Genomic DNA, 13,790 nt, shown 5'->3' on the forward strand with positions numbered 1-13,790 from the left:
CTGTGAGTTCGAGGCCAGCCTGGTCTCCAGATTGAGATCCAGAACAGGCACCAAAACTACACAGAGAAACCCTGTCTCAAAAACCATTCCCCCAAAAAAACCTTTTCTTGATAGAGACATGCCAGCTCCTGGAAGCACCCTATCTCCTCCAAAGAAAATAGATGGGCACAGAAGAACTTCCACTTGCACCTTACTTTAAATGTGGCAAAGCCATCCACAGGGCAGGGAAAAACAAAAACAAAAACAAAAAACCTGCCTTTCACTTCAACTGCTGCCAAGACCCAGTCCAGACTGTGAAGAAGCAGGACACTGGGGAAGTGATTGCCCCACTTTGCCAAGACAAAGTAGGCTGGTCTCCCCAAATTCCTACTCCACAGGAAAGTGTCATATCTTCTGGACCTGACAGCTGAAGACTGATGTTGCCTTGGGGCCTCTGTCCCCAAAGACCATGGAAGAATCTGGGGTAGCTGTCTAGGTAGCTGGTAAGTCCCTGTCATTTTTTTTTTTAAATAAGATTTTTTTAAAGATTTATTTATTTATTATGTATACAGCATGTCTGACTGCAGGCCAGAAGATCTCATTACAGATGGTTGTGAGCCACCATGTGGTTGCTGGGAATTGAACTCAGGACCTCTGGAAGCATAGTCAGTGCTCTTTTTTTTCAGAGCTGAGGACCGAACCCAGGGCCTTGCGCTTGCTAGGTAAGCACTCGACCACTGAGCTAAATCCCCAACCCCCAGTACTCTTAACCTCTGAGCCATCTCTCCAGCCCAAGTCCCTGTCATTTTTAATAGATTTGGAAGCTGTTTCACTTCTGCTTACTCAGGTGAAATGTATCCTTCTCAGATCTGATGGTGTCTGATGCCAGTTTAACAGCTCTCCCCTCAAGGTTACTTGGTAGTTCATTAGTTAAGTTTCTTATTAAAAATAGACAGATTTGCCTTCTGTAAAGGCTTCATAGTAAAAGATAAACAGGTTTCAGATGTAACATTCTACTAAAGGAACACAGAAAATTATTTAAGATATATAAATGCAAACTATAAAGGAATAAATAAATGATTTAAGGTATGTAAAGATGTTTTGGACTTCTGTCCCCTCTCTATGCTATTACACTGGAACTTTGGAAGGTCAGAGTTTTAGCATTGATAAATGGAGTTCTGATAAACTGATAAAGCACTATCTACTATTCAGTCCCAAGTTCCAGATTTTGAATTTCCTCTGGTTGTCTTCTAAGTATAGACTTAAAGAGGTGTATTTCATTGAGCTAAAACCAAGCTCTCGAGACATGGGAAAAATGTTCATGCCTTTTAACCCAAAGCCAACATCTCTGCTATGACACCAAGGTGTGAATCTGTTGCAGCTGTTTGACAGACACCTGCAGGTTCCTGGGGAAAAAGTGCTGCTGCTGTATCAGTGAGTCTGGCCTGGTGGAAACTGATATTGAGTCACTCCACAAACTGAAGGACTTCGTCAATACAACCAGGACACATCTCTATTCCATTCCTTCTGGCAGTCTTTACTCTTCCCATAGCTAGCCCTGTTCATAGGGCTGGTGTTAATAATCTATTTTTTTCTCCTAGCAACTTGCCTTCTCCGCTTCCTTCAGGAACAAATTCCTGAAGTCTCCAGGGTGGTAGTTAACTGAATGCATCTTCACCACACCTACAGCTGAATGTGAGCCCACCGACTCCTGACTCCCCCTCCCCATGTTGTTCCACGCCAACAGGAAGTAGCTAGATTTGAACTAGTGCCCATATACACAAGAAAGTTGGGATGTTCAGCTAGAATCTCCAGCTCAGCCCCATTTCTCTCTCCAAACACACTGCCCTGTCCAAAACAAACAAACAAACAAACAAACAAAAAAACCCACTAAAAAGTCTAGTTCCACATTCCTGGCAGTTGTGGTGGCTCCTCCCTTAAGCTGCCAGCTCCAAGTCCCCACCCAACACATTATAATTGGGCACAAACTCAGCCTGTGGCAGACATGTCATCACCCCATGACTACAGGGTACATAAACGCCCTGCTTCAGATCGGCCATGTGGTTTATCTCCTGACCCCTTCCCCACCTCAATCTCTGGGGGCTGGAGGGTCACCCAGGAGTGCTTTGCCCAAATAAACCTGGTCTTTTACTTTTTAATTCAGCTTGATCTGGTTTACTGTGTCAGGGGAGAAACCTATTATCGGGGTTCAGAAAACATATTCCATATATGGAGAACTATAGAAGGGTTTCTAGTGGTTAGATAAAAGACAGCATTCCTCCAGAACTTGTGAAACAGGTTCATTTCTCCCAAAAGGAGTCATTTCCCTTGCCTCTGGCAGAACCCATGTAAAAGCTAGAAAGTTTCTATAATCCCATTGTGCCTCTGTCAAGATGAGGAGCAAAGACAGGAGGATCCCAGAAAGCTCATGGGCCAGCTAGCCTGGTGTATACATGCAATGAACAGCAAAGAAACCCTGCCTCAAAAAAGGCAAATGTTGAATGTTGAGGACCAACCTGAGGTTGTTCACATATGTGCTATGGAATGGGACACACACACACACACACACACACACACACACACACACACACCACCATACACGTGTGTGTGTGTGTGTGAGAGAGAGAGAGAGAGAGAGAGAGAGAGAAAGAGAAAGAGAGAAACTGATTAAAGTGATTTATATGGCTCTCCATTGATATACCTATGGTTGCCTATCAAAACCCATTCAGGCCTTCAGGTTCCTCAGTCCATACTCAAAAGTACCTGTTACACATTTCAAAGTCAAAGCTAGCAACCTGGTCTTCTCACCTCCTTCCCTACCCTAAAATTCCCTCCATCTCAGAGCTTCCTTCCGAAGCTACTCATCCTCTTTATAACCCACATGATTTGTTCAACTTGAACTCTCTCGTTTCTCTCGAAGATGGCCCTGGCTATATCCAGTCTGCTTTCTTTTCTGTGTTGGACTCTCCAGAAGTCTCTAGATATTTTCTCTCTTATCTACAATAAAAAACCTTCCCCTTAATTATAGAGCCATTTTGGCAATCTCTTTGTGCGCCCCCTTGCATATCCCCAGCACTCAGGAGGTTGAAGCAGGAAGATCTGAGTTCTAAACCAGCCAGGTCAGAGAGAAAGAGACTGCAAACTAGGCAAATTTCCTTCCTCCAGTTACACAGTACTTGATACATTCTGGATACTTCCCAAGACTTTTAGGATTTCCTAACAAGAACTCTTAGAAACCACAATGTTGCCAGCCATGGGGCACATGACTTTAGTCCCAACAATCAAATAGGCCCAGCCCTCAGGAGGCAGAGGCAAGAGGATCTGAGTTTGAAGGCAGCCTGGTCCACATTGTGAGCTCCAGGACAGCCCGGGCTACACAGTGAGCCCTTGGTTTTCATTCATACATCTGTAAGGACTGAGTGCACTCTCATAGCTTCTCCCATCCTCCTACTTTAAAGAACTAGAGCTGCTGAGTTTGAGGCCAGTCGTCTGTTGAGCAAGTGCCAGGCAGTCAGAAAACCTATCACAAAAGCAAAACAAAGCCGGGCGGTGGATCTTTGTGAGTTCGAGGCCAGCCTGGTCTACAGAGCGAGAAAGGCACAAAGATACACAGAGAAACCCTGTCTCGAAAAAACAAAAACAAACAAACAAACAACAACAAAAAAAACAAACCCACAAAACCTAGAGTTGGCCAGCTTGCTTCTTTCTCCCCACTTGTCCTTCTCAAGACTACAGGAGGGGAAAAAGCCTGTTCCCTGAGAGGTAAATAGAGACCTGTCTTCTAACTTCAAAGGCACTGTCAGCTCACTAAGAAGGCCTAGAGTGGAAATTGTTCCCCAACCCCAGCCCTGCACACTACAACAAAACCCCAGCTGGAACATAAGAAAACAAGATGGCCATGCCCTTGGCGGCCATAAATAAATAATGACCTTCTGTCTCAGTTTTGAAGCCCTTCAGGATGAGACACCACAGCATTGCTCTTAAATCACTGTTCCCTCTGCAGCAAGCACTCTGCAGGCACAGGGTGTCTGTCACCTTGGTGCCAAAGCACAGGAAAGTCAAACCCTCATAGCTTCTCAAACCTTGGCAGAGTATTCCCCTCCTTACCACCCACTGGACACTCTCAGATCAGGTTGGCCACGAAAACTGCTTTTTTTTTTTCCTCCAGAGCTGAGGACTGAACCCAGGGCCTTGCGCTTGCTAGGCAAGCGCTCTACCACTGAGCTAAATCCCCAACCCCAAAAACTGCTTTTCAAGTTTGGCTGCTCTGAAAAGTTCACAGATGATACATATCTTCCACATCTAAGAGGAAGTCAGATCTGAGTTAATACTGGCATCAAACTTTCACAGTCCTAAGAGTAAACCCAAATAAGCATGACTTACTTAATCTACATCATATGACCTACATTAAAACACCCTTGAGCATATGGAAGCTGACATGCATATAGTGGTAACTATAGGCACTTATGAATAGTTTCTTGGACAGGTGGTACACTCCTTTAATCCCAGCACTTGGGAAGCAGAGGCAGGCAGATCTCTAAGTTTGAGGCCACCCTGGTCTACAGAGTAAATTCCAGGATGGCCAGGGCTACACAGAGAAACCCTGTCTCAAAAAAAACCAAACCAGCCAGGTGGTGGTGGCGCACGCCTTTAATCCCAGCACTCGGGAGGCAGAGCCAGGCGGATCTCTGTGAGTTCAAGGCCAGCCTGGGCTACCAAGTGGGTCCCAGGAAAGGCGCAAAGCTACACAGAGAAACCCTGTCTCGAAAAACCAAAAAAAAAAAAAAAAAAAAAAAAACCAAACCAAAACAACAATAACCAGAAAAGCCTCAAATGAGTCTAGAGCCAGTAACTGTAGTATTTACTTAAAAATCCCAGTATTTGGGAGAGCTGAAGCAGTAAGGTGGCTGCAAATGTGAGGCCAGAACTCTCAGACAGGCAGTGGTGGTGCACACCTCTAAACCTAGCACTCGGGAGGCAAAGGCAAGTGGATCTCTGAGTTCAAGGCCAATCTGGTCTACAAAGTGAATTCTAGGACAGCCAAAGCTGCTATGCAGAGAAACCCTATCTCAAAAACCGGCCCTCAAATACTAAAAACAAAAAAAAAAAAAAAAAAAAAAAAGGAGAGAGATCTCAAAACAAAATTTGCTAAGTGTGGTGTTACACCCCTTTAATCCCAGCACTCTGGAGGCAGAAGTGATTGATCTGTGTTTGAGGCCAGCCTGGTCTATAGACAAATTCATGAAGCCAGGCGTAGTGGTTTACACTTTTAAGCCCAGCACTCGGGAGACAGAAACAGGTAGATCTCTGTGAGTTCCAGGGCAGCCAGGGTTGTTACACAAAAGAAACTATCTCGAAAAACCAAAAAACAAAACACAAACAAATTTATGGAGATAGATAGATAGATACATAGATACAGTCAGACAGACAGACAGAGATCTCCCTCTCATTACAGTTTTCATATATTTTTTCTTTCCCCCAAACTGGAACAGCAATCTATTTTCTAACCTGACTTTCAATTCTCAACTTTTTTCTATCTCTATTCAGAATAAAGGACTTCTCTCCTAATTTGCATACTTCAGTTGACAGTAAGTGTACTTTTATTTGAAAATAAAGAAAGTAGCCTGGCTTTGACTACTTTTCCACCTTTCAGGGTTCAGAAGTACTCCCCACCTTTCACAAAGAACTTCCATATACATCCCATGTAGCCCAACCCCAGAGCTGACCTCTCAGTCCTTATTAAATAAATAAATAAGATTTATTATTTTTATTCTGTGTGTACAGGTAATTTATCTGTATGTATGTGCACTGTGTGTGTGCTGTGCCTGGTGCCCAAAGAGGCCAGAAGAAAGTGTCAGATTCCCTGGAATTGGGGATACAGATGGTTGAAAGCACCCATTTAGATATTGTGACTGAACCTGAGTCCTCTTGCCAGAGTAACTAGTACTCCTAACCATTGGGCCATCTCTGTACCCCTGCCTACAGTAAATTTTATTTATTTATTTATTTATTTATTTATTTATTTATTTATTTATTTATTTATTTTTTGCCATCAGCCCCAGGGCTCCTGCGATACTAATGAACACAATGAGTATAAGAAAGTACATTGTGAAAGACAGATTATAATCTCTTTGTGGTAAACTAAAAATAAGGGGCTCTCTGACCTATACAGAAGGCAGTAAACCCTAGAGAGAAGCTGGCTAACAAGGCACCAGTAGAGGGGAAGATCAGATAAAATACTGCAGGTATGATGTGGTGCATGTCCCACCACACACACACACACACACACACACACACACACACACACACACACACACACCACTAAAATAAAACCTTTTGCTGGGCAGTGGTGGCAATGCACCTTTAATCCCAGCACTTGGGAGGCAGAGGCAGGTGGATAACTGAGTTTGAGGCTAGCCTGGTCTACAGAGTGAGTTCTAGGACTGCCAGGACTATACAGAGAAACCCTGTCTTGAAAAAAACAAACCTTTAACGAATAAGGGGGGAAAAAGCAAAAAAAATGGGCTTGTGATCATATTCAATCACTGGCCTCTTGACTACATGTCTGAATTCTGTGGGAAGAATACGATCCTACTAAAAGTTCACAAGCAAGGCATCTCTGCTAAGTGGGCCTGGAGTCCAAACATTGTAGGACCCGAGTTAAAAATTTATTTAAAACAAAAGAATCATAGGCACATGGTGCACATACATACATTCAGGCAAAACACTCATAAAATAAAAATCTTTTTTTTTTAAATTAAAAAAAATAAAAGAATCCAGCTGGGCGGTTGGTGGCCCACGCCTTTAATCCCAGTATTGGGGAGGCAGAGCTAGGCAGATCTCAGTGAGTTCGAGTCCAGCCTGGTCTACAGAGGGAGATCCAGGACAGGCTCCAAAACTACACAGGGAAACCCTGTCTCGAAAAAAAAAAAAAAAAAAAGTAATAAATAAATAAAATAAAAGAATCCTATCTCCTTCTAGAGTTGCAAGTTCCTCTTTTGTACTGTTGAAGACTTTATAGTAAAGTAGGATACAGGAGGAAAAAACAGTTATTTCATGGTTATCAACAAATGAATTATAAAATTTATAAAAAGAGGTAAAAAGTCACAGATTAGCCAACACAATTTTGAAAGTGAAGATAATCAGAGAGCTAACACTATTAACGTTTAAGACTACAATAATTAGGGCTAGAGAGATAGCTTAGCAGTTAAGAGCACTTGCTACTCTTTCAGAAGACCCAGGCTCTGTTCCCATCACCTTCATGGCAGCTCTTCTGGCTTCCATGGGCAGTGCATGCACAGGCATACATGCAGGCAAACTACTCATACACATAAAATAAACATAAATATAAACCAAGTGTTTTGGAGCACATCTTTAATTCCAGTACTTGAGACTATCTCTGTGAGTTCAAGGCCAGTCTAGTCTACATAGTGAGTTCCAGGCCAGTCAAGGATACACAGCAAGACAAACAAAAAATGTTAATAAAAGTAAATTTGGAAAAGACCACAATAATCAATACAAGTACAGAATGGAGAGCCTATAAACAGAAGTAATCTTTGACAAGAAGAGCAAAGGCAGTACCAAAGAGTAAAACAGTACTTTTGACAACTAGTACTGAAGTAACTGGACATCCGCATGCACACACACAAAAGAATCTAAATATACTTACACCTCCAAGAAAATAAACCTCAAAGGAATCACAAACCTAAATGTAAAATGAAAAACAAAATTTCTGCACATCAATTTCAACACCAACACAAAATCTAGACGATGTTAGGTCTGGTGATAATTTTTTAGATAACACAGTGAAGGCAAGATCCAGGGATAGGCAAGGAGAGCATGCTCAGACCTGAGTTCAATCCCTGACACTGAAAAATAAAGACAAAAAAGAAAAGCCAGGCTCAGAAGTCCATACCTGTAATCCCACCACTTTGGAGGCTGAGACAGAGAATTACTAAGAGTTTGAGGCCAGTCTGAGTTATACAGAATGAGTCTCTGCCCCCTCCTTCAAGACTGAAAAGAAAGCCACACTGAGCAGAATGGTTGCTACAGCAAGTTAGAGGTCACCCTTCAGTACATAAGAATCATAACCCCAAATGGAATTAACGTGAAATGCTCTCTAGAAATCAGCCTTACACATGAAAGTAGAAATACACTTAACCCCAAGCATGGTAAGTAAGGGCTGATTTCAAGGACTAGCTCTGCAGTCCTGGGGAGAAAACATGGATGGGGAAGGGGTTCCTTCTTTTTTAAAAGCAGTCGTCAGGAAAAGAACTGCTGAGCAGAGAAAGGCCTGGTACTGAAACACAAAGCTCACTTAGAAGCACTGGACCCAATGAAAAGAGCTCAGTTAGTCACTGCAGTTGGGAGAAGGGACAATTTTAAAAGAGTAACAAAACAGCCCTTCTCAAAGGTAGACTGGATTCCAAGTTTAGACCTTGCAAACAAGTTTAACTTTTATTTTCCAGCTACAAAAGCCATGGAAGCAACTGATGACATTTGAGAAACACCTGGCAACAGGCTACAGAATGAACTAGATAGAGATTAGAACACATAAAATGCTTAGATCCCTTGGGGCCTCCTGTTACCATGTGTCTAAGCAAGGACAGGTAGTTCTGGGCTGTCCCTAGGCCTTGGAGACCACAGTAGAGAGGACAGACTTCTGGGGAACAGAGTAAAGAAGATGGAGGGACTGGAGCCAGACTGCTGTTAAGGCACAGACTGAAAGAAGTACATTCTGAGGTGGGGAGAAGCCAAAGGGTTAAACCTGGGACAGGCAAAATGGACTGAGTTGAAGCAATGTGATGAATAAACAGACCCAGCACAAAGCTACACCCAGACTACTAAGCCTGTTTTAAAAGTAGTTCCCACCCACTTCCCCACATCTTAAATCACATTTTCTCCTTATTCAACATGTTCTGTAACTACAGTCTTTCCCAAGCACAGAACTGACAGGCAGTTTACAACATGCCACAGTTTTTTCTTTTTTCTTTTCTTTCTTTCTTTTTTTTCTCTCAAGACAGGGTTTCTCTGTGTAACAGCTCTGGCTGTCCTGGAACTCACTTTATAGAACAGGCTGGCCTTGAACTCAGAGATCTACCTGGGATTAACAGCATGAGCCACCATGCCCAGCAGCATGCCACATTTTAACAGGTACTGAAATCCAAAAGGAAAGCCCTATCTTTAAGACTAACCCCTGAGTAGGACGCAGGCCTTTAATCCCAGCACTCAGGAGGCAGAGGCAGGCAGATCTCTGTGAGTTTGAGGCCAGTCTGGTCTACAGGGTGAGTTCCAGGACAGTCAACGATACAGAGAAACCCCGTCTTGAAACATGCCCCCCTCCAAAAAAATGACTAACTGCTGTAGAGAAAAAGAAAAAAAAAAAACAAGACATTCTCAGTGCTTTTGACTGGTTTGAATAAAGCAGATTTAACTGATGAGTGAAACGCTCCCTGGAGAGAACCACCAATAGGCCTAAGGCTGGATAGAGTTGTCCAAACAGACCCTAGGCCAATGTATAAGAGGGGAACACCAGAGAGCGGCCAATAGATCTCAGGCAAGTCACTCATTTAGAGTTTTGGGTTTGATGAAACAGTTTCATGTAAGCGAGGCTGGCCTCCAACTTTTTAACTCCTGATACTCCTACCTCCCCCTCCCCAGTGGTGGGAGAAGCACATACCATTAGGCCCAGCTTTACTTTTTTTTTTTTGGTTTTTCAAGACAGAGTTTCTCTGTGTAATACCTGGTTGTCCTGGAACTCACTGTGTAGACCAGGCTGGCCTCAAACTCAGAGATCTGCCTGTCTCTGCCTCACTCCCGAATGCTCGGATTAAAGGCCTGCACCACCATGCTCAGCTTCAGCTTTACTTCTCTAGGAAGAGAATGTGCCACAGTAATCTCTACCATTCTGTTGGGTGAGAACTGTCAGGCCTGCCAGGGTTTAAGTTTGGGGACAAGTTTCTCTAGGACACTCAACAATGATTTGAACATCTGTGGTCATAGACATGCATATCTGACACATCCACATATCCATGAGGGGCCTGCAACACAAAGAGTTAATTTTGCTGCATTCATGACTCTTGGTGAAAGACTGGGCGTGGCAAAGGAATCGAATGACTAGAACTGGATTTGAGGATTATTGATGGCAGCCAGCCAGCCAGCCAGTTTCTAGACACTTGGCACTCAACCGGGTCAACCAAACAGAAGCTAGTAAAAAATGACCAAATGGGTTTTTAAAGGTCAAACAAAAGGACCCGGACGTACTCAACACTGAAAGCTGAGCACTTGTGCAATAACAGCAAAGGGATAGCTACACTTCTCTACTAAGTCTGAGTACATAAAAATCTATGTATTTTTAATCTAAGATGAAATATTTAAACTTAAAAGGAGTAAGGAACGCCAGGCAGAGTGGCAGATGTCTTTAATCCCAGCACTCGAGAGGCAGAGCCCGGATTTCTGTGAGTCTGAGACCAGCCTGGTCTACAGAGTGAATTCCAGGACAGTCAGAGAGATACAGTGTGTGTGTGGGGGGGGGGGGGGGGGGGGGGGGGGGGGACCAAGACAGCTCCGACAGGGAGTGAGGAACCAGGCATGGTGGGGCTTATAATCCAGCACTTTGGGAGGTAAAGGCAGGATCATCGGTGATTCAAGGCCAGGCTCCAATACCTAGGAAGTTCAAGACTATTTTGCCTACAAGAGACCCTATCTTTCAAAAGAGGAGGAATTCCTTCTACTTCACACTTATTTTTGGAGCCACGCCTCCAGACACTGGCCAGTAACACAGGTCCACGAAGGCTTAAGAACCTCAGGAGATGAGTGGGTGACTGCTACCTTTCATCAACACATACCACCTCCTGTCTCCCTCTCCCTCACTTCGGGAGACAGTGTCCCAGCATGTAGCTCCGGCTGGCCTGAAACTCGCTATGTAGGCCAAACTGGCCTCGAACTCAGAGACCAGCCTGCCTCGGCCTCCCAAGCGCCAAAGGAGTATTTCTGGTGGGGGAAGGGGTTGGAATCAAACAACAGACTAGAGGCACGGCAAGGGAAAGTTACCCGGTGAGTTTCCCCCCCCCCCCCCCCCACTCTCTTTCTAAAGCCCAGCCACAACATCCCTTTTTCATTCAAGGCCTTCATAAGGAAACGGCTTCCTAGACACATCTATTTTGAGCTTCCGTAAAGAATGTACTTGTGTGACTGCATAGTATTGTTCTCCCGCAAGGGACCGGAGGCATCCCAGCATACATTTTCCCAAAGCTCTCCCGAAGGCCGCCTGCCGCGCTCCGGGACGTGCTGCTGCGGACCCGCGGCGCTCACCTCTATCCCGGCCGCCGCCCCGCCCCGTCCCCCCCCCGCCCCCCGCCCCCCGCGCGGCGCCGCAGCCACCGACCTGATGACACTGATGTGGAACTGGTCCTCGCGAAGGCCCCGCCAGGCACCGGGCAGGAACTCCTTGCACCACAGGTAGGCCCTGCGCCGCGTCCGGGGCTCAGGTTGTTCGTCCGCTAGCGGCGGCGACGGCGGCGGGAGCAGCGCGAGAGGCTGGGTCCGGCCACCAAGCTGCTTGGGCTCCAGCTCGACTGCGGCGTCGCGCTGCTGCCCCACGCCGGGCGCCGGGGCAGCGTTGCCACCACAGCTCAGCAGCAGCCCGAGCGGCGACGGCTCCGCCTCGCCCCCGGTGCAGAACTTGGTTTTCATGCCGGACAGGCGGCCGAGAAGGCGCGGACGGCCGCAGCGCGAGAGGGCGACGCTCAGGGTCCGACTGGATGCCCGCCTGGGGGGGGGGGGCCGGGCGCGGGAAATGGCTCGCCGGCTTCGCTGGCTGGCCGGGCGGCGGTTGTGAGAGCGCGCGGGGAGGCGGCGGCGGCGGCGGCGGCGGCGACGGTGGCGACGGCGGGGAGAGGCAGCAATGGATGGCGGGCAGCGGTGGCGAGAGACGAGCGCGGAAGGCTGACGGCGGGCGACTGCTGTAGTGGGCCGCGGCGCTCGCTCCTTTACAGCGCCGCACGCGGAGCGCCAAGCGTCACCGCCCGCCCCCGCGCTCACCGCTGATTGGACGCTGCGGCGCATCACAACCGCCGCCGCCCTCGCCACGCAGCTCTCCTATTGGCTGCGGCACAGCCCCTCCGCGCCTCAGGCGGTGAGCCCACGGTGAGGGAGGGGCCCGCGCACCAAGGGGCGGGGCCTGGTGCAGGGGTCCCGGGGGTCCCGGAAAGACCAGCCATCTCGTGGGTCGGCGCTCACTCGGCGGCGTCTTTACGGACTCCGGCCTCCCAAGGCAGGAGAGGAGAAGCCTCTGCAGCTTTGGCAGACGCTGGAGTGGGACCCGTTCCTTGAGAGGGACCCTTTCCTTAGACGCCCCCACGTCTGAAAGCGGTGACTTCAAAGGATCTGGGGGCTTGACAGGGGCTGGCAGGAAACTGGTGTCTGGAGGCTGTCTGCTTTTTCCGCGTGACCTTGGGGCAAGGCAGCTCCCGAAGGAGCTCCGTGGGTGTGTTTTTACAACATTTCCCAGGAGCTGTGCGAGATGCATCCACGCCAGGTCCAACTCTGGGCCGGAGGCATTACTATGCGCGGTTCAGATATCAAAAGGGAGGTGACTGAGTCAAGGCCACACACACCATTTGCCAACTGGAAGCACTCCTGTTTCCGAAGAAGCCTCCCTCTACACGCTTGCAGCCTCAGTTTCCCTGTCCGTGGTGCTGAGGATGTCGGCTAGATCTCAGGACATCTTCCCAACAGCCTGGCCTAGGCAGCTGCCAGGATTAATATACAAAGGTGCTTGCTTCGCGATTCCTGGCTTTGTGGACGCTGTCATCTGCCCCCCCACTCCTCTACCGGATGTCCAATCGCGTGACCATGACTAATGTACCTTTGCTGTAGGGCATGGAGGGGGGCCAAGGCCCCTTCTCTGTATACCCACACATTGCCTCATTCTTTGGCCTCCTTGTTCAGTTCTTCCAGGAAGTAATTTGAAGTGCAGAAAATATAAACTACAGGTCTGTGTGGTGGGACATAACTGGGAAAAAAGATTTCCCCAACTGCCAGAGGTCTAGGAAATCCAGAGCCCAGCATGCAGAAAATGGGTTTTTTGTAGAGTTTCACAGTCTTCAAAAAGAGTGGGTACTTATCTGAACGTGCTTTCCCCCCGAAATGATCTTATTGAACAAAAGAGTGCAAATGATCTGGACATAGTGGCACACACCTTTAATGTCAGCACTTAAGGGGCAGAAGCAGGAAAATCTCTGTGAGTACTAGGACAGTCAGAGTTACATAGCCAGACCCTGTCTTAAAAAAAAAAAAAAAAAAAAAAAAAAAAAAAAAAAAAAAGCGGGGTTGAGGATTTAGCTCAGTGGTAGAGCGCTTCCTAGCAAGCTCAAGGCCCTGGGTTCGATCCTCAGCTCCAGAAAAAAAAAAAAGGAGACTTTGGCAGGCCTGGAGTTGAACTCCAGAGAAGTAGGGGGAAAAGGAGGTCTGGCCTAGCTTGAAGTGGGAGCTCCACTGGCTGCTAGGAAGGCTGAGATTTCAAGGTCTCCATTCAGGAAGGCATTTAGATAAGGGAGCCAAGGACTTTGAAAACACCAGCCCATGTGGATGGAGGTGGAGCCTTGTCACTGGCCAGCTCAGGTGACTGGCCCTTTGTCCTCATACCAATCACCATAATCTCAGAGGAATGTCGGAAAGCTGGCTGAGGAGAAGCTGCTCCAGAAGAAAGGAGAGCTCTGTAATTTGAAGTAACTTTCTCTCTGACCTCTGCTGGTTTAGACTATGAGAACCCACAGGCGCCTTCTGTGGCAGTAAGAGGTCGCCCCAGT

At 47.0% G+C, this 13,790-nt stretch overlaps 1 protein-coding gene across 3 annotated transcripts in view; it reads right to left on the reverse strand.

Moving 5' to 3' along the window:
* The window catches only part of Chka (choline kinase alpha), a 53,434-nt gene extending 41,445 nt beyond the window's left edge, over positions 1 to 11,989 (reverse strand). The window contains exon 1 of one of the 3 annotated variants that reach the window (XM_052712223.1): positions 11,366 to 11,989. In XM_052712223.1, coding sequence (XP_052568183.1) covers positions 11,366 to 11,673 — 308 coding nt within the window. In that variant the 5' untranslated portion in view covers positions 11,674 to 11,989. The remainder of the gene's footprint in view (positions 1 to 11,365) is intronic. The other 2 variants (XM_052712224.1, XM_052712225.1) reach the window with 2 other exon arrangements.
* Between the last annotated feature and the right edge of the window lie 1,801 nt (positions 11,990 to 13,790).

Source organism: Peromyscus californicus, unplaced genomic scaffold (genome assembly GCF_007827085.1).
Source record: "Peromyscus californicus insignis strain IS unplaced genomic scaffold, ASM782708v3 Scaffold_4__1_contigs__length_199733344, whole genome shotgun sequence".
NCBI lineage: Eukaryota > Metazoa > Chordata > Mammalia > Rodentia > Cricetidae > Peromyscus > Peromyscus californicus.